Source organism: Dendrobates tinctorius, unplaced genomic scaffold, assembly GCF_039654945.1.
Source record: "Dendrobates tinctorius isolate UK_male_01 unplaced genomic scaffold, ASM3965494v1 ptg000060l, whole genome shotgun sequence".
Taxonomy (NCBI): Eukaryota; Metazoa; Chordata; class Amphibia; order Anura; family Dendrobatidae; genus Dendrobates; species Dendrobates tinctorius.
Genome location: NW_027361728.1, coordinates 11,065,042 through 11,086,609, shown reverse-complemented (window position 1 = coordinate 11,086,609; position 21,568 = coordinate 11,065,042). Strand labels below are relative to the sequence as shown.

The 21,568-nt window shown below is 40.7% G+C and overlaps 2 protein-coding genes across 3 annotated transcripts in view; both read left to right on the top strand.

Annotated features, from left to right (window-relative positions):
* Positions 1-9,895, top strand: part of ATP13A3 (ATPase 13A3) — a 192,748-nt gene extending 182,853 nt beyond the window's left edge. For both annotated transcript variants that reach the window (XM_073578686.1, XM_073578684.1), the window contains one exon: positions 93-9,895. In XM_073578686.1, the coding sequence (XP_073434787.1) occupies positions 93-290 (198 nt within the window). In that variant the 3' untranslated portion in view covers positions 291-9,895. The remainder of the gene's footprint in view (positions 1-92) is intronic.
* Positions 301-21,568, top strand: part of LOC141092500 (uncharacterized) — a 33,950-nt gene continuing 12,682 nt past the window's right edge. The window contains exon 1 of the mRNA XM_073578687.1: positions 301-328. The gene's annotated coding sequence lies outside the window, so the exon portion shown is untranslated. The remainder of the gene's footprint in view (positions 329-21,568) is intronic.

Genomic DNA, 21,568 nt, shown 5'->3' with positions numbered 1-21,568 from the left:
TGATCGTAGTTGTCCATTTACATACTCTCTTCCGCAGATTAGGAAGTCGGTATTTCAAAGTCCATTGATCAAATGTGTTTTTTTTTTTCTAGGAGGCAAATGATCTGTGGGCAGCGCGGTTCTTGTCCTTTTTGTGTTTCTGTAAAAAGAAGACTCCTAAAGCCAAATACATGCACCTAGCACAGGAGCTGTTGGTCGATCCAGACTGGCCACCTAAGCCAAGAACTACGACAGAAGCAAAGCCACCTTCTCTGGAGAATGGCAGTTACCAAGTTGTCACAATTACGTAGCAGCTACTATCGGGCTTATTAGTCCTGTTATTTTTAGGGTGGGTAATTTGTGTGTGCCGCATGGGATGTCTGCAATGTATTGTGGAGCAGTTCACTGCAGAGCCCTGGACCGCTTTCATAATTCCTCCATTCATACACATGTCTGTACATTATGTCTGAATGGATAACATGTCTTGCAAAGACTTCAGAAATGAAATCATTTTTTTATGTACCACTGCAGCACTCAGTGTGTTGATGGTGAAGGGAGCAGCCTTCACACCTTGGGACCATTGTCTTTCACTTGTAATTTTAATTTTTTTTTCCATGGCGCCTAAATAAAACTTGTATCATACTCTTTCAGTGTTCTCATATAGATTGATAAAACCATCTTAATTTTTAACCATGCATCACTCTACCGGCGTAAGCATTGAGGTCGCTTACACAGCCTGAGGCTATCCTACTGCGCTGCTAGCATCCCACTGCTGTAATAATGACTTTTTTCCCCCTAATTTTTAAACTTTCATATAATGTTTACTTTCGTGCCTTTTTAAGTTAAATCTCACGTCGGCCCTTATTCATTTGTATTAACAAGTCTTGTTCAGTACCAAAGAATAATTTTCCATTTTTACTCTCTAGTCTGTTCGTCACCCTTCACGTTTTTAAGAATCTACTCGAGGTTATTTTTATTTTTTTTTGTGCCCGATGCCTGTCATTTTTCATCAGTTGCTTGTTGTAGTAATTAGACTCCTGTTACATGCAGTGATACTGGATATATTTTCAGAGGATACAATGTCTGTGTGATGACGGTCTTTGCTCACAATTCTTCCATTTATTGCTCCCTAAAACCATCAAGTGTTTGCACTATAAATCATTTCTGAATTCTTTGTAATAGATTCTATGAAAGCGAGCAGATGTTTTATAATTATCAGTAAAAATGAAACTAAAATTTCTATTTTTTTTTTCGGCTATAAATCTATGCATTTCAGACCTTAGAGCTGTGAATTTTGCTGTGTTGAGTTCTGATACTGCACATTAGGGGTGAGGAACCTCGGGTCCAGCAGGCCGTTTACGGCATTCATTGACCTTTTATCCGGCCCGCGGGCAGATTCCCGGGGACCGCAGTGCTTGGGATGGCAGCTGTATTTTGACAGACATCAGCCCATTAATTTCTTCTTGCTCTGTGAGCACATACATGCAGTGTTCACTACTGAACGCTGAGGCGCATACAGTGAAAGATTACGTCTTGCCACCTGTGCCAGCCTCAGGACGTGCTTTGTGGGCTGTTAGCGCATGATTTGTACGGCCCTCGATGGATGGTATAAATATCCAACTGGTCATTGGCTTAAAAGATTCCCCACCCCTGTTGTACATGAAGATCTGTGTCTCTGCTCCTTCTCCAGGCACTAAAGAGTTAAAGATGGGCATAAACCAAAGGGCATCTGTCTCTATATGGGATACGTATAAATCTTTAGCAGCATGTGGTAGAGAAATTTTCTTGCAATGTGTTCCTAAAGGTTCCCATATACCTTGGATAACTGTGGGCAAAATGCTGTGTCTCCCAAACCGTCCTGAGACATGCACGCTCAGACAAGGGTGCAAGTGTTTTAAGTGGGGAGAGTGGAGTAAGCAACTGCTAGACATCTTTGGTGACAGCTTGTCCTCCCTGAGAACAAAAGAACCCAGCTTTGAAATTCAACAATCCCTAAAGATACCTTTTTTATTTTTTTAAGATCATTAGTTATTGATGTGTTAGAAGGCCCCCCTATACACATTGAATGGTCCGGTCATGCCTAAAATGAATGGGCTTGACCCATTTTTAATCTAAGCAACAGTATTCATCATGATATAGAGATGAGTATTAGGTTACCTACATTGTTATGGTTTTTAAACAAATATATATCATATCTTTACTACTAGATTTAACAGGGCCAAATCTGTAGTAGTTTAACACTTGTTGACAGCATCATCACATCTCAGTTGAGACTGGGGAATTTTTGGGGTCTTCCTGCTATAACCCAACCAACCCCATGTCCATGTGAGATATAGAAGCAACTGAGAACGCACTCTCAAATCCATTAATTTTTGTGGACTCTGAGATTGTCTTCATATGCACGACCACTGCCCTGAGTGTAGGATACAGCAGCCTATATGTTTGTACTGGAAAACATTTTTTAAACGTTTGGTGAGCCAATTTGGTGCCCTCAGGTTCCCTAAACTTTCCTTTGCTCAGATCAGCATTCCCTTCCTCTGGATTTCATAATGGAGTGCAGTGGTAAGTCAAAACCATGTGCATGGTTTTTTGCAGTCTGCCTTCTTAAAAACACTACTAAATAACCAATGATTTGGAAATATCTAGCCTTTGGTGGTCATTGAACGACACATAACTCGTAATTTAAACCCATCCTTGGACGCTGTGAAACCGCCAATTGACAAACTTGGCCCCGTTTAAATCTGAGACATGTACTTTCACAACTGCTGGTGTCCTGCAGATTTCTGACTCATGCTGTAGATGCCCTTTTGTATGAATAAACTGGGTCATCTGCCATGTTTAGTTTTTCTTGCCCTCTAACATTGTTCCTTCGTTCTATACAATTCCAAACCATCTGGTCATGGACTTGCTTGTCTGTTGGTTTCTGGCATTTATATTCCTTACCAGAGAAAAATGTTGTATATTGCAGTGCATGGATAGATAAGTATCTGTTTCACTAGGGGTATCCTTTTCTGGAACCCCCACATTGTGGTGGGTGACTTGTCCCATTTGTAGCTCTCCAGAAATCAGTAGGTGGATAGGTGGCTATACATGCATGAGACTTTCTTCAATGTAGTTTTATGGGCGTAATGAGAATCATTTTGGCAACTCACATAGAGGGTATGTGCACATGTTGCGGATTCGCTGCAGATCCGCAAGTTATTTACAGTACAATGTTATTCTATGGGGGGAAAACATTTGCTGTGCACATGCTGCGGAAAAATCAGTGCGGAAACTCAGCATTTTTTCTCCCGCAGCATGTCAATTCTTTTTGCGGATTCCGCAGCGTTTTTAGACCCATTCCATTATAGGAATCCGCAGGTGTAAAAACGCAGGCCAAATCCTCAGGAAATCTGCATTAAAAAGCACGGATTTTGACCTGCGGATTCTGCCAAGAGATGCAGATTCCGCGCAGAAAATTCCACACAGCAGTCTGCAACATGTGCACATACCCTAAGTACACAGGTGCTCCAGAAAAGGTTGTGCACCACTGTTGTAGAACCTGTGTTCATATTTGATAAATCTTCAGATTTTTACCCTGTCTCCTGCTTGTGATAGGTTTTTTCCATGTTTTGTTTTATAAGCTGGATACAGATGACACTGCCTGAAGCAACATCTGGCGATTTTAAACACCGCACGCAACAGATAATACTGACAGGGACCATGAACCAGAGGAATTGTATGAGCTTACCTGGTGACCTACAGCCTAATACGCATATATGGCTTTTAGTGCGAGTCAGAAGACCCTTGGTCAGTCTGGGCCTTGTGGTCCACTCACTGACAGTGAAACACAAATGTGGTTATGTCCAAGACTGTTCTACTTTCTACTCAGGGAAAGTATGTAATGGACTAGGAAACGCGTGACTCGGATGACCATAATAAGAGTTTCAAATGTTGGGATTAAATAAATTATATCAGGTAGAATACTGCTTTTCAGTAATGTGCAAAAACCTGTATTTAAGTACTACTGTACTTTAAAAACATATTCTTGACATTTTGAAAAAACTTTTTTTTTGTGTGTTTTGCCTTGTCTTATTTTTCATTATGCTACCTCCCTCACCACCTGCCATGGTTGGCAGTCTGAAGGGATCTAATTTAGGATAGAACAGCTTGTTTTTCTTTATATTGCTTGACCCTTTGCTTATATTAACCCCTTTACGACTGTACATGTGCGTCATCGACCTTGTCCCTGCTTTGATGCGGGCTCACGCTGAGCCTGCATCTTTCCCCGCAAATGATGGCTGATTTAATCAATCATCAAGTGCTCCTAACAGGTGCTTGTGGAACTCTGATCCACCCACAGCTTTTAACCAGTTAAATGCCGCTGTCAATGACTAACAGAGACATTTAACATGCGCTTGATCCTGCCCATCATGTGATAGTTGGGCGGGTTTTGCTGAACACCCCTGTGTCTGTCATCACAATCCTTTTGTGAATGTTGGCCTGTGGCCGGTGTTCGTAGAAACTCCTAATTTTTTTTCTATACATAGCAGTGCTGAAGCTCTGCTATGTATAGCACAGGCGATTAAACAATTGCACCTTCAAGGAGACTTTTAAATACAGTAAAAAAAAAAAATTATATTAAAAAACACAAGTTCAAATCACGCCCCCTTTTGCCCCATAAAAATAATTTAAAAAAAAGTTGGTATCAGTGTTCAAAAATGTCTGATCTATCAAAATATAAAATAAATTGATCCAGTTGGCTTAGCAGGACAAAAAAAATCAAAACACCAGAACTTCGGGGGTTTTTTTTTGGTCGCCTCAACATTCAATAAAATGCAATAACAGGCTATTAAAACATCGTATCTACCAAAGATGGCATCAATAAAAATGTCAGCTTGGCGCACAAAAAAGTCTCAGAAAATGCTTTCTTTTTTTAAAAAAAAAAAAAATAAACATCGGATTTTTTTTTTTTTAAACCAGTTAAAAACCAAAAATTACCTAGACATGAATGGTATCTGGAAACTCGTAATGACCTGGAGAATCATAATGGCAGGTCAGTTTTACCATTTGGTGAGCATGGTAAAAAAAAAAAAAAAAAAATTGTGGAATTGCACTTTTTTTTTTTTTGCAATTTTTACGTGGAATTTTTTCCCGTTTTCCAGTACATCAATGGTGCCGTTCAAAATTACAAATCTCTTCTAAAAACAAAACCAAGCCCTCACATGGCCATATTGGCGGAAAAGTAAAAAAAAAGTCAGGGCTCAGGGAAGAAGGGGGGCAAAAAACAAAAACTGAAAATCCCAAGGTCGTGAAGGGGTTAGAAAAAAAAAATCTGCATGCGTGTAAAAATATGCATACATATGTATGTTGGCGATGTCTTGTAAAAATGTGTATAGGAGAATGTACAGTAAATTTATTTAGCAAGTCTAAGTAACCTATACAATTAAAAAAAAAAAAAAAAAAAACCTAAAATTTGTTCTGCATTTTAAACCTCTATTATGAGTCTAATTTATTGAAAGTGAAGCACTGTGGGGGGGGTAATAATGATTTTATAGATTCTGATGTTAGCCCTCTTTGTGGCAGACCATATTTATTCCATGACTCCCCAGCTCTGAACCCATTCATTGAAGCCAGGTTTGCCAGCGGGTATCGGTTGCCCCTCACGTATTGCTGCGCTGGGTTTTGCCTTTAGGATTTAACCCTTTATGTGCCTGGAGTTTCCTGTTCTGACTGGCAGTGACTGAGTGTTTTTGTTGGACTGCTTCACCACAAAATGTGTAAGAAAAAGGCAGCTCATTTTCTGCATAAGGGCTTTGAAAAGTGGCCTTTTTTTACTGATTTCATGTTGTTGCAGGCTCCACAACAGCCGTAAAGTTTCTGCGGGGAACTTTCACAAACTAGTGATTCTGTCTGATAACACTGGTCATTCTGCAAATGATTGCAGTTCCCAAGTTAAACAGTACAGTTGCTAACCAGCTAAACCACGTGTTCCCCTTTTCTAAGGTTCTGTACTTAAGCAAAGTATGTATATTTTGCTGGTAAAAATGAGCGCACAAATGTATAAAAAGAATTCTAGCTTTTGCAACAAAATGTTCTATATAAATATATTAAGATTATTTTTCTTGTATTGTCTATGAAATAAATAGAAGTACCCCTCAGGTTTGTTTTTTTTTTTTTTACATTTTCATTTAATTTTATTTTATTCCATTGAATTTGCTAAAGTGCACTGCAGAACTAACCCGATTTCCTGCATTTGCGGAATGTTTTTGCTTTGTTATCCCTATGCCCTCTACAAGTTGTAGTCTTCGTTATTGTACCCTTTCATATTGGTAAGGTTACTGCTTCAGTGCCTCATTCTTGGCCAGTTATAAGAATACATCTGTAAATAAATGTCACTGCAGGTACTATATAACTGTTACTAGGCAGTCACACATTTCATTTATTTTAAAGGGTCTTTTGTTGCCATAGAATGTAATGGCTTACTGCTAATATATCATATAACAGTCTGGTGCATGTCCAACCTGTGGGACCTCCGCTGATCTAGACCAAAAAGGGGCCTTGGTCCTTTCAATTTTCAAATTAGCGGGGTCTCCTGGCATTCGGACTCCCACCGGTCAGTTAAGCTGCCCATACACGTTATATAGCAAACCGCAACTCCAGCATTTTCAGTCCTGCTGCAATATATCTGAAGATAGTGTGGAAACACCTATACACATCAGATAAGTGACCGATCCCACCAAACTTGGCGGTTTTGACCGCCTTACATTTGATGTTTATGGGCACCTTTAAGTAATTGCCAAACCTAGAGATAAGTAATCAGTTACTATGGTGGCAAAACCCCTTTAAGGAACAATAAAGCAGGTATGTAGGCAGTGTACTAACATTACTTTATTTGTTCATTAGCCAAAAAAACCAAAACTGTCTGGTTGCTTATGAATAATTGGTGTAAACCCCCTGCATTTCACTAGTATATTTTCTGCTAAAGCAATTGTTCACGAATTAAGAATCTGCTCAGCTGTGATTGGTTAAACTGGCGTTGTCGCTCATAGCAACCACAGTGCAACTTTAATTTTTTAAAACCTTTTTTTTTAAATGTATATGGTTGCTTCAGTAACAGTTTATTCTATTTATACAAGTACAGTAATTCTGCCGCCACGCATAGAATTTTGGCTGAAATTAATCTTCACAGATATGTATGCTTGTTTAGGCAACTTTAAGTAACTCTGGAATAACAGAATGTAAATTAAAAGCTACCACAATGCAATATAAGTAACAGGCATTGTCTGACCCCGGTGGAAGTTTTGGCAAGCATGGTGTCTTGCTGAATCCTCAGTGTGTAGGGAAGACGCTGTTAGGACTCGGCTCCGCTTGAGTGGGCGTAATGTAACCCCAAGTATGTAATTTGCATACTCGAGTCACATGCTGACTAGATTCTCATCCACTTCTTTTGGTGTTCTATTGAGCAAAGTGGATGGAAACCTAGTTGGCATGTGACCGCACGTATGCAAGTCGCACATTTGTGGTCATGTGATGAATGCTAGAACTGGCATCAGATCCGAACTCTAGGATCACACAACAGCATTTTGTCTCATCCAAGAAAAATTGGTCCTTCCGTGCTAATCACACTTTGATCAGAGTGTGACCGAATTTTCTTGGATGAGAATTGGGGAAAAAAATCTCTTTTCTTCTCCATCAGTCCGTGCAAATCGCACCTAAGTGGGATGTCCTCCAAGTGCAGTCCTTCCGTGGACTCACTGACTTGCATAACCAAGTGCCATCCAGTTATCGGATGCATATCGCACATGCTGCAGTTTATTTATTTTTTTTCTCCGATTGTCTGCACGAGCCCTCAGTCTATATTATAAACTGTTAGGATTCAGCAAGCTACAGAGTTTGCTGAAAATTCCACTGGGGATGAACAACTCTTTTCAATGCTTAGTAATGTTTTGTGCTTTGTTTTTATTTTACACAATTCTACATTTCTTTCAAATAAAGAACCTATGTCGCTTCCCAGAAGACATTTTTTTTTTTTCTTTGCTTGTTGCGATGCTTAACAATCCGTCCGTGGGGGTGGGATGTTGTGTGTTTTGATTTTGCATATTTTTTTTTTCATATTTGCTTGTGTATGTTTTGATTGTTGCAATAATTTATTTTATTTATTTGTTTTCCTCACTTGTGCTTCAGACTGTGCTAATCTGTAATATGTTGTATTATGTGTTTGGTTTTTTTTTGTTTTTTTTTTTAATCCGGAAAGTCATGCAGTATCCTTTCCTTACAGAGAGTTGTCCTATCCTCTTTGCTACAAACCATTGCACTGTGGGACACTCAAATTTAAGCACAGTCCTTTTAGCTGTGTTGATGATGCACTGCACAGAGTAACATGGCTTGTGAAAGCACAGACCAAAGCAGGGGACCTCTAAATCCATCAGTTTTTAGTTATATCTGATACTAGTGGCAAGTGACAATTGAGACTGCCTAAAACTCCCAAGACTTTTTTTTTTTTTTTTGAAACTAGAACAAAAATGACTATTTTTTATGATTGACTTGGATCAACTAAAATTTTAGTTACAATTTTAAATATACATTAAATGTACAAGATTACGGTAACTAAATATGGTCCCATCGGATTTCTTTAATAAGGTTCCTGTGATAATAGAAGGCACATTTTAGATTTGTATATAGTCATTTTTAGGCACGTAGTCAGTGTTTAAAACCCACTGCTTTATGTAAATAATATAGCCACAGTATGACAGATCAACCATCATGATATAATCAGATGACTCCATCACCCATTGTCTACGTGCACTGAAGGCTTTTCTTGTGACCGGTATATGTAGGGTTGACGTCTGTGGATGATATGTCATTATATTGCAAGTATGTGATCTCAGATGATTGATGTTTTTACCCTTGGCCGTGCTGTGCACATAAATCTGAGAGTTTCCTACAGATAGAACATCCACTCTTTAATGCCCATTGGATACAAAAATTGTGCTGTAGTAAAACATAGGCTCTTGTGATCTCAAACCTAAAGTTGCTAAATATCCTACATGTTAGTATTTGTGCATGACATTAGCTACTTACCGAGTTGACTTAGTTTACATGCCCTTTAACTACAAATAAAAAGTTCAGGGATTCTTAAGTTATGGTTTGTTAATGCATTGATTTAAACCATATGGTAACCACTTATGATCACTCACCATTTTTCTTTTCCTTTTTCCCCCTAAAAATTGAATATTAAATTACGGAGTCAATTGTACTCAAGTCAGAAAACAAAGAAACTTTAAAGGGGTATTCACATCTCCCAGATACTTTCCCATTATGTAGTAGGTATAATATTAGCAAATTCTCCAGTTAAAAATGTAGTATAGTTCTTCTGATTTGCTATGTCGCTTACCCCATGCACAGGGCATTGTAGTGGCTTAGGTATCCATTGTTACGATCAATAACAACTGTCACTATGATTGACTGTAACCATGGATACCAAAGCTACTTCTGTTCCCTGCACATAGGGTAAGCAACATGGCGAATCAGAAGAACTGTACAGCATTTCTAATTTTAGGTATTTGGTAATATTATTACTATTACACTTACTACATATTGGGATGGGATAGGATCTTAGAGATTGGAATACCCCTTTTTAACAGTCGAACATTCCAGTTCCACTGAGTAGTATAGTTTTTTGTTTTTTTTCGTTGCCACACTGTGCCCTGCATCTCAACTGCTTGTAATTTAACCTTATGGCTTTTGCCCACGAATAAGAGATACAAAAGAAATGGATGCTGCATATCAAAATGAACAAAGTGCTGCTCTTTATGGTACCCTACTGTAAAAAAAAACACCTGCAAAAATGTAAATATATCATGTACTGTATATAGTCATGTAAAAATAATTTTGTGATTAAAGCCCTTTTAAATAAATACAAAATTCAAATGTGGGTTTTTTGTTTGTTTTTTTTGCTGCTGAAAGGCATTTTTTCTACAATACTTGATCCTGCCCTTAACTGTATTTGGTGGATTACATGATCACTGTCCTTTTTTGGGGAATGGTGACTAATAGAGATATATATATATATATATATATATATATATATATATATATATATATATATATCTCTATCTCAGAGTGTGTGTGTATATTATCAAGCCACGAGCACTCCACATAGCCACACTCAACATGCAAAGCCCCGTCCACACGGCCCACGTTGTTAGCGTACGGGCGGAGTCACATTCACCTCTAAAGTCACCCTGCAAAACTCGCCAGCTGTGACATTCCAGCCGCTGCGAGCTACAATCAGGGCTGCCTTCAGAGTATCAGTGCGCAGCAAGCAAAGGCCACATCTAGCTCCATCTTGCCTAGAATGGAGTTGCTCCTGTGAGTCATGATGTCAAGGGAAAGGGTGGAGCTTCATGGATTACACTGTTGTGCTTATAACAGGAAGTTGCTGTGCACGTGAGGGGGGAAAATGAGTGAGGGGAATATAATGGAGTGATCAGAAAATGACAGGTGTGATGTCAAAATGGCAGGTGTGAGGGGAACAATGAGAGATGTGATGGGAAAATGAGAGAAGTGAGGTGCTGCAGTATGAGGATGTGCATAGAGATTAGTGAGGTGCTGCAGGTGGAGCCTGTGTATAAGGCCCCATTCACATTGTCAGTATTTTACCTCAGTATTTATAAGCCAAAACCAGGAGTGGGAGAAAAATACAGAAGTTACGGGCAAAGCATACTGCGCAGGCGCCGGTGGCCTTTACAATGCGCAAGCGCAGAAACCAACGTTATATGTGCTATTCACAGATGAAGATTACATGCAGCAAGCGGAGGAAGGGGGGGAGAAGGAGACTAAGCCACGCCCATCGGACCGGACCGTGGCGATTTGCATACATCCCCAACAAGATCAAAAAGGTATTTATGCCTCAAAGGTGCGGGGTCAGGGGAGTCAAAAGCCCTAATAGAATCCTTATGGGATGCACAATTGGGTGATATCTTTACATGATATCACGAAATATGGGTGACAGATTCCCTTTATCTGCCGCCGCTGAAAGTAGGGTAATCATTTAGTTAATTTGCGACACCCATCGGACTATAGAATGCATTATAGAATGCTGTAGATAAGCCCTGAAAGGCGGTGGCCGCATCTTATAGCGGCCCAAACAGCTGACAGGTTCTCTTTAATCTACAAAAGGAGCTTATAAAGGTTGTTAGAGCCCTGTAGATCTTCACCATGTTACGCTGCACAACCTGATGTCCTCACACATACCACCCTCAAGAGAAGGCGGAAAGCCTAAGGGTATGTGCACACGTTGCGGATTCATGTGTGGAATTTTCCACGTGCAATCTATTTTTGGCCGAATCTGCAGGATTTCCTGCAGATTTGGCCTGCGTTTTTACACCTGCGGATTCCTATAATGGAATGGGTGTAAAAACGCTGCGGAATCCGCACAAAGAATTCACATACTGCGGAAAATAAACCTCCATTTCCGTGTGGATTTTTCCGCAGCATGTGCACAGCGTTTTTTATCCCATAGATTTGAATTGTACTGTAAAGCACTAGGATAACTGCAGCGGCAAATTCGTGCACATACCCTTAGGATGATTTCTTCCTCCTTAATTCACATGTAGACCATGCTCTTATGAGCTTTAGGTATACCGTGCAGGTAGCGGACCGGCCACTAATTCCATTGGTCACAGCTATCACGTGATTGATGGATGGCTGGACACTTTGACCGTTCTCCTGGGTTTAATCACAGCACAACCTGTACTGAGAGTTGTCACAGATTGAGGCCATATCAATATGTAACAGGCAGCTAAGACCGTTCCAATAATGGGGGACATGAGTAGTAATAAAAGCGAAGGGGGGGGGTCCAGCTTTCAAATCCAACAGTAGACACAATTGTGTTTTGTTTTCTCTTTAACCCCTTCACCCCCAAGGGTGGTTTGCACGTTCATGACCGGGCCAATTTTTACAATTCTGACCACTGTACCTTTATGAGGTCATAACTCTGGAATGCTTCCATTGATCCCGGTGATTCTGACATTGTTTTCTCGTGACATATTGTACTTCATGTTAGTGGTAAAATTTCATTCAAATAACTTGCGTTTATTTGTGAAAAAAATGGAAATTTGGCAAAAATTTTGAAAATTTCGCAATTTTCCAACTTTGAATTTTTATGCCCTTAAATCACAGAGATACTGCACACAAAAAACTTGATAAGTAACATTTCCCACATGTTTACTTTACATCAGCACAATTTTGGAACCAAAATTTTTTTTTTGTTAGGAAGTTATAAGGGTTAAAAGTTGACCAGCGATTTCTCATTTTTACAACACCATTTTATTTTTAGGACCACATCACATTTGAAGCCACTTTGAGGGGTCTATATGATAGAAAATACCCAAAAGTGACACCATTCTAAAAACTGAACCCCTTAAGGTGCTCAAAACCACATTCAAGAAGTTTATTAACCCATTAGGTGCGTCACAGGAATTTTTTTGAATATTTAAAAAGAAATGAACATCTAACTTTTTTTCACAAAAAAAATACTTCAGGTTCAATTTTTTTTATTTTACCAAGGGTAACAGGAGAAATTGGACAGCAAAAGTTATTGTGCAATTTGTCCTGAGTACGCTGATACCTGATTTGTGGGGGGGAACGACTGTTTCGGCGCATGGCAGAGCTCAGAATGGAAGGAGCGCCGTTTGACTTTTTCAATGCAAAATTGGCTGGAATTCAGATCGGACGCCATGTCACGTTTGGAGAGTCCCTGATGTACCTAAGCAGTGGAAACCCCCTACAAGTGACCCCATTTTGGAAATTAGACCCCCCAAGGAACTTATCTAGATATGTGGTGAGAACTTTGACCCCCCCAGTGCTTCACAGAAGTTTATAATGCCCGGGCGTGAAAATAAATAATTCGTATTTTTTCCACAAACATGATCTTTTAGTCACCATTTTTTTATTTTCCCAAGGGTACCAGGAGAAATTGGACCCCAAAAGTTGTTGTCCAATTTGTCCTGAGTATGCTGATACCCCATATGTGGGAGAAAACTACTGTATGGGCACACGTCGGGGCTCGGAAGGGAAGTAGTGACGTTTTGGAATGCAGACTTTGATGGAATGGTCTGCGGGTGTCATGTTGCCTTTGGAGAGCCCCTAATGTACCTAAACAGTGGAAACCCCCCACAAATGACACCATTTTGTAAACTAGACCCACCAAGGAACTTATCTAGATGTGTGGTGAGCACTTTGAACCCCCCAGTGCTTCACAGAAGTTTATAACGCCCGGGCGTGAAAATAAAAAATTTGTATTTTTTCCACAAACATGATCTTTTAGTCACCATTTTTTTATTTTCCCAAGGGTACCAGGAGAAATTGGACCCCCAAAAGTTGTTGTCCAATTTGTCCTGAGTATGCTGATACCCCATATGTGGGAGAAAACTACTGTATGGGCACACGTCGGGGCTCGGAAGGGAAGTAGTGACGTTTTGGAATGCAGACTTTGATGGAATGGTCTGCGGGTGTCATGTTGCCTTTGGAGAGCCCCTAATGTACCTAAACTATTTAAACTCCCCACAAGTGACCCCATTTTGGACACTAGACCCCCCACGGAACTTATCTAGATGTGTGGTGAGCACTTTGAACCCCCAAGTGTTTCACAGAAGTTTATAACACTCGGACGTGAAAATAAAAAAATCATTTTTTTCCACAAAAATGATATTTTTGCCCCCAATTTTTTATTTTCCTAAGGGTAACAGGAGAAATTGGACCCCAAAAATTGTTTTGCAATTTGTCCTGAGTAGGCTGAATACCCTACATGTGGGGGTAAAACACTGTTTGGGCGCCTGGCAGAGCTTGGAAGGGAAGGAGCACCATTTGACTTTTTCAACTCAGAATTGGCTGGAATTGAGATCAGACGCCATGTTGCATTTGGAGAGCCCCTGATGTGCCCAAACAGTGGAAACCCCCAATTATAACTCCAACCCTAACCCCAACACACCCCTAACCCTAAGGCTGTGTGCACACGCTGCGGATTTTGCTGCGGTTCCGCAGCGGTTTGGGCTGCTGCGGACCCGCAGCAGTTTCTGCTGCGGTGTACAGTACCATGATTCCCTATGGGAATCAAAAACCGCAGTGCAGACGGTGCGGAATTTTCCGCGCGGATTATCTGCGGTTTTCAATCCGCAGAAAGAATTGACATGTCAATTCTTTCTGCGGATTCTCCTGCAGTTTGCCATCTCCTCTATTGAGGAGATGAAAAACCGCAGGACAAAACCGCAGAGCAATCCGCAGTTAAAACCGCAGGTCTTTTGACCTGCGGTTTCACCTGCGGATTTTACAAAATCCGCGCGGATGAATCCGCACCTAATCCGCAGCGTGTGCACACAGCCTTACCCTAACGGGAAAATGGAGATAAATACTTTTTTTTTAGTTTTATTATTTTTCCCTAACTAAGGGGGTGATAACGGGGGGTTTGACTTACTATTTATGGCGGTTTTTGTGTTTGGCGGCTGTCACACGCTAAAAGACGCTTTTTATTGTAAAATAGTTTTTGCATCACCACATTTTGAGAGCTATAATTTTTCCGTATTTTGACCCACTGAGTCATGTGAGGTCTTATTTTTTGCGGGACGAGTTGACGTTTTTATTGGTACCATTTTCGGGCACGTGACATTTTTTGATCGCTTTTTATTCCTATTTTTGGGACGCAGAATGAACAAAAAACAGCGTTTCATGAATTTCTTTTGGGGGGGTGCGTTTACACCGTTCCGCGTGCGGTAAAATTGATAAAGCGGTTTTATTCTTCGGGTCAGTACGGTTACAGCGATACCTCATTTAGGTCGTTTTTTTATGTTTTTGTCGGTTTTATGCAATGAAAACTATTTTATATAAAAAATAATTATTTTTGCATCGCTTTATTCTGTGAGCTATAACTTTTATTTTTTCGCTGATGATGCTGTGTGGCGGCTCGTTTTTTGCGGGACAAGATGACATTTTCAGCGGTACCATGGATATTTATATGCGTCTTTTTGATCGCGCGTTATTACACTTTTTGTTTGGCGGTATGATAATAAATCATTATTTTTTGCTTCGTTTTTTATTTTTTAAGGGGTTCGCTAAAAGGGTTAACTAATGGGACAGTTTTATAGGGCAGGTCATTACGGACGCGGCGATACCTAATATGTGTACTTTTATTGTTTTTTTTTTTATTATTATTTCCAAAAAATGGATTTATTGAGGGAATATTTTTTTTTTTTTTCCTAATTTATTTGGCGATTTTTTTTTTTTTTTTTTATTTTTTTACATTTTTTTTTAATTTTTTTTTTTTACTTTATTACATAGTCCCAGGTGGGACATCACTGTCCTGTGACAGATCGCTGATCTGTCACATCACAGATCACTGTGACAGATCAGCAATCTGTCACAGGCATTGAAGAAGACTTCCTCTTGCCTGCGCTTTGCAGGCACTGAGGAAGCCAGCTTCCTCAGGTCCCCGAAGGCCCCCGTCGCCATCTTGGATTCGGGGGCCTGGAGGATAGGAGCCCCCCGCAGCAGCGCTGCACATTGCGCTGCCGTGGGGGGCTCAGGGAAGCACGGAGGGAGCCCCCTCCCTGCCGATGCTTCCCTTTAACTCCCGGTACACCGCGATCATGTTTGATCGCGGTGTGCAAGGGGTTAACGTGTCGGGGGCGGTCCGTGACCGCCCCTGACACATAGTGCCGGGTGTCAGCTGTGATAATCAGCTGACACCCGGCCGCGATCAGCGGCGCTCACCACGTGGGCGCAGCTGATCACGGTAGACGTACTATCCCGTCCACGGTCATACGGGCCCGGGTACCGTGGACGGGATAGTACGTCGCATGTCAGGAAGGGGTTAATTGATTCATTAAAAACATAGACAAATGGCACCAATAAAATAAATGAAGGGGAGACCACCATGAAACTGATGCTTTTGAAAACCAATCATTTAGTCCATGAGACCTAATTGTCATGCTCCTCTAGCCATTGGAGGTTTCCAGCACTGTTCAGTCTATGCGGAACCTGAATATCCAGCCAGGACCTTTGTCATGTGAGAATGTAACTGCACAGGGGCGAACATATCATTGAGGCAACCTGTGAGGCCCTTTCTACCTCTAAAGCAGGTGCAATTTTGCATTTTTAGGAGCTCTAGGGCTGCAAAGAGCCCATACACACGGTCCAAATTGTTGGTACCCCTCATTTAATGGCAGAAAAACCCACAATGTTGACAGAAAACATGAATATGTCAAAAGTAATAAAAAAAATCTATGAAAATTACCAAATGAAAGTCAGACATTGTTTTCAACCATGCTTCCACAGAATCTTTTTAAGAGTAAAACTCATGAAATAGGCCTGAACAGAAATGATGGTACCCCTGAAAACAATGTGACAAAAGGGACATGTTAAATCAAGGTGTGTCCACTAATTAGCATCACAGGTGTCTACAATTTTGGAATCAGTGAGTGGGCCTGTATAGAGGGCTACAGATACTCACTGTGCTGTTTGGTGACATGGTGTGTATCACTCTCATCATGGACCAGAGGAAGCAAAAGAAAGAGTTGTCTCAGGAGATTATAATTTTCTTTCTAGACACCAAATTGCTAAGCACTGGCGCTGTCCACCTGGGGAAGGAAAGATTTCTCAGGTGTTGTATCTGTCACTTTTAATTGGTAGAACTAAAAATGTAATAAAGTTTTCACCCAACTGTGATTATAAAATTAGATGCATCCGCCTTTACTAGCCATACGCTGAACCACCAATAATATAAATAAGCTACATTCTGAACCAAAGCTCTCAAGTTTCATTCACAGGCAACATTTTTAACCCAGTAAGTGCCACCTTATACCCAGTACTACTTTGAACCCAGAATCATATTCTTGTATACTGGAACCCCCTTTTATTCAATCACACCATTTTCAGTCTCTGCATCTGCAGGAAAGTGCTCTATAATCACAGTTGGGTCATCAGTGTACTATACGCTACATATTCCACTCTGAAGAACAAGTTTCAACACTCATTTTTTGTTGATTCTAGTAAGTAGACAAGCATTTAAGTATAGTCAGCTTGCATCTAACTAGCCACTACCTCACTAGCATCCACCACTGAATACGTCTACTTATGAACCTATGAATAGGTTCCAACACTCTCCATTACAAAAGTGAGTATATCATATTGTTTGATCTCTCTGTTCCACTCACACTACCAGATGTACTTCGTATTCTCAGTATAGCGCACTGAAAATTATACATAAACATGTTAAAGGTAACAGTTATAAGACCATCTCCAAGCTGGTTGATGTTCCTGTGACTACAGATGCACATAATATTCAGAAATTTAAGCTCCATGGGACTGTAGCCAACCTCCCTGCTTGTGGCCGCAGGAGGAAAATTGATGACAAAACAAAGAGACTGATAATACGAATGGTAACAAAAGATCCCAGAAAAGCTTCTAAACAGATTAAAGGTGAACTTCAAGCTCAAGGAACATCAGTGTCATAATGCACCATCCGTTGTTGTATGAGCCTAAGTGGACTTCATGGGAGATGACCAAGGAGGACACCATTGTTGGGAAAATAAAATAAGAAAAAACCAGACTGGAATTTGCCAAACTACATGTTGACAAGCCACCAATTTTCTGGGAGAATGTCCTATGGACAGATGAGACAAAAATTGAACTTTTTGACAAGGAATATCAGCTCTATGTTCACAGATGGAAAAATGAAGTCTTAAGGAACACGGTCCCTACTGTGAAACATGGAGGAGGCTCTGTTATGTTCTGGGGCTGCTTTGCTGCATCTCGCAGAGGGTGTCTAGAATCTGTGCAGAGTACGATGAAATCTCAAGACTATCAAGGGATTCTAGAGAGAAATGTGCTGCCCAGTGTCGGAAAGCTTGGTCTCAGATGCAGGTCATGGGTCTTGCAACAGGATAATGACCCAAAACACACAGCTAAAGAAAACACCCAAGAATGGCAAAGAGGAAAACATTGGACTATTCTGAAGTGGCCTTCTATGAGCCCTGACCTAAATCCTATTGAGCATCTTTGGAAAGAGCTGAAACATGCAGTCTGGAAAAGGCAACCTTCAAACATGAGAGAACTGGAGCAGTGTGTTCTTGAGGAGTGGGCCAAAATACATGTCGAGAGGTGCAGAAGTCTCATTGACAGTTACAGGAATCGTTTGATTGCAGTGATTGCCTCAAAAGGTTGTGCAACAAAATATTAAGTTAAGGGTACCATAATTTCTGTCCAGGCCTATTTTATGAGGTTTTTTTTTTTTTTTTTTAAATTCTGTGGAAGCATGGTTGTTTATTACTTTTGTCAGATTCAAGTTATTTCTGTGACCATTGTGTGTTTTTCTGTCATTAAACGAGGGGTACCAACAATTTTGACCACGTGTGTATATATTTCTTGTATAAGGGCACTTTTGTCTGTTTCTACCAGTACAATTACAACAATAAAACATTTGTATTGCACTTTTCTCACAATGGATGCCAAGCAGGTTGTCAACTTGACTTTATTTTTTCTGGATGGCTTATCAATCACGGACAGACAATATTTTTTATGGACACATTGGAAAAACCATAATAAATTATCATGATTATCAGTGATGCATGTCCACAGCCCATAATTCTGATATGAAGACATCTGCATTCACTGTAAAATGATAATAGTCAAAATCTGTATACGCTTCTTCAGTTTCCAAAAAAAAATCTTGGACACTTTAAAAAAAAAAAAAAAAAAAATTTTTGTGGACAGTGCAAAATAAAGGCCTATTTTTACTGACCTGGAAGGCTGGCAACCTTGATTCCAAGCATCAAAGGGTCCTGGCAGGATCTCCTGTCTGATAAGATTAATGTAGCAGGATGTGATGGTTTCGTGCACCACTGTTAGTCAGCAGTAGCTGTGTCCCAAGAAGACCTTTACAGCTGAAATTGTAACATTCCCTTAACCTCCAGCAAGAGAGTGGGACAACTGCCCAAATTCAGAATAGTCCATGCTTTGCAATCTGTCCTCAGACAATAACACATAGATGTCTGTATTCTGCCTTGGACCAATACTGCACTATATTAATACACCCCTAAATTCGCCAAATCTGCGGTCCTGGAGTTGTGATGAAAAGGGGTGATGTCACCCCTCTAGTTGCCCACTCACTGAGTTAAGCCTCATGTGCCAACAACATCTACACTAGCATGGATACAGTGTCTGGCTGACTAGAATGTTGACGTGACTGGTCTAGTCACAACACTGGGACTGCAGTGGTGGTGGGAAGCTGGCTCTGCTGCCTGAGGATCGTGGGGGAATACCTGATATGTACTTTTCACACTTTGCTATTTATTTTACTAAAAGTAAACATATCCTTTAATATAAGGTGATGAGGGCTGTTCAGCTACTACATGTGCTGCGGCCATAAATCCCTCAGTGCTCTCCCTTTGATTAGCAGCTCTGCATTTTCATACTATGAGCAGACAAAGGATGGACCTAAACAATCATCTCTCGAAATTGGTGGATTGGGGGAACATCTCTGCTGTGTCCTACTGCTTTTCCAGTGAATGCTAGTAGCCGCTCCACACAGGCAGTGAGACTGCTACTCCGCAGCATTAGACGTCCTGGATAGAACCGGCCTCCTGCTGCTGACACGGTCTCCGTGTTTGCACTGGCTCCTACTAACACTCAAATAGTGGTGGCAGCACTTGTATATTATTCTTTGGTCTCCCCTCTGTGACGTGCCGGTGTCCTCTACCTCTCCTGCAATGCTGACTGTACACAGACACCAGGAAACGTAGCAAGCGGAGAGGTACAACATCACCAGCAAGAAGGAGGAGGCAGCAAAAACCTTTTCTTGGCTTGTCCTCCACTTTGTCTTGCTTGTGGCTGTTTGCGTTACACAGTACTAGCGTGCCGAGGATGCATAGAGCCATAAGCCACAGATTGAGGATCCCTGTCTTTGAGGAATCTGTCTACAACCCCTGGCAAAAATTATGGAATCACCGGCCTTGGAGGATGTTCATTCAGTTGTTTAATTTTGTAGAAAAAAAAGCAGATCACAGACATGGCACAAAACTAAAGTCATTTCAAATGGCAACTTTCTGGCTTCAAGAAACACTAAAAGAAATCAAGAACAAAAAATGTGGTAGTCAGTAATGGGTACTTTTTTAGACCAAGCAGAGGGGAAAAAATTATGGAATCACTCAATTCTGTGGGAAAAAAATTACAGTATGGAATCACCCTCTAAATTTTCATTCCCAAAACTAACACCTGCATTAAATTAGATCTGCTCGTTAGTCTGCATCTAAAAAGGAGTGAGCACACCTTGGAGAGCTGTTGCACCAAGTGGACTGACATGAATCATGGCTCCAACACGAGAGATGTCAACTGAAACACAGGAGAGGATTTTCAAACTCTTAAAAGAGGGTAAATCATCACGCAATGTTGCAAAAGATGTTGGTTGTTCACAGTCAGCTGTGTCTAAAGGCCCTTTTACATTTAGCGATGCACCAGCGATCCGACCCGGTCAGGACCGCTGGTGCATCGCTAAATGATCGCTTGTGAGCTGTCACACAGGCAGACCTCACAGCGATGCAGCAGCAACGCAGCGCACGATACTGACCTTTCACACACAGCGATCCTGGCGTCCTCCTGCCCGCCTCCACGCGTCGCTCGTCGTCACAGCAGGAAGCCCCAGCAGGAAGCTGACGACGAGAAATTGAGCTGGACATTCTCGCGTGATCAGCGATGGACAGCGGGGGAGCTGGTCGGAGGTAAGTATCACACATAGCGATATCGCAATAACGTCACAAAATCGGTGACGTTATCGCGATGTCGCTATGTGTAAAACCCCCTTCACCCCCAAGGGTGGTTTGCACGTTCATGACCGGGCCAATTTTTACAATTCTGACCACTGTACCTTTTGAGGTCATAACTCTGGAACGCTTCTATGGATCCCGGTGATTCTGACATTGTTTTCTCGTGACATATTGTACTTCATGTTAGTGGTAAAATTTCATTCAAATAACTTGCGTTTATTTGTGAAAAAAATGGAAATTTGGCAAAAATTTTGAAAATTTTGCAATTTTCCAACTTTGAATTTTTATGCCCTTAAATCACAGAGATACGGCACACAAAAAACTTGATAACTAACATTTCCCACATGTTTACTTTACATCAGCACAATTTTGGAACCAAAATTTTTTTTTGTTAGGAAGTTAATAAGGGTTAAAAGTTGACCAGCGATTTCTCATTTTTACAACACCATTTTATTTTTAGGACCACATCACATTTGAAGCCACTTTGAGGGGTCTATATGATATAAAATACCCAAAAGTGACACCATTCTAAAAACTGCACCCCTTAAGGTGCTCAAAACCACATTCAAGAAGATTATTAACCCTTTAGGTGCGTCACAGGAATTTTTTTGAATATTTTAAAAAGAAATGAACATCTAACTTTTTTTCACAAAAAAAATACTTCAGGTTCAATTTTTTTTATTTTACCAAGGGTAACAGGAGAAATTGGACTGCAAAAGTTATTGTGCAATTTGTCCTGAGTACGCTGATACCTGATTTGTGGGGGGAACGACTATTTCGGCGCATGGCAG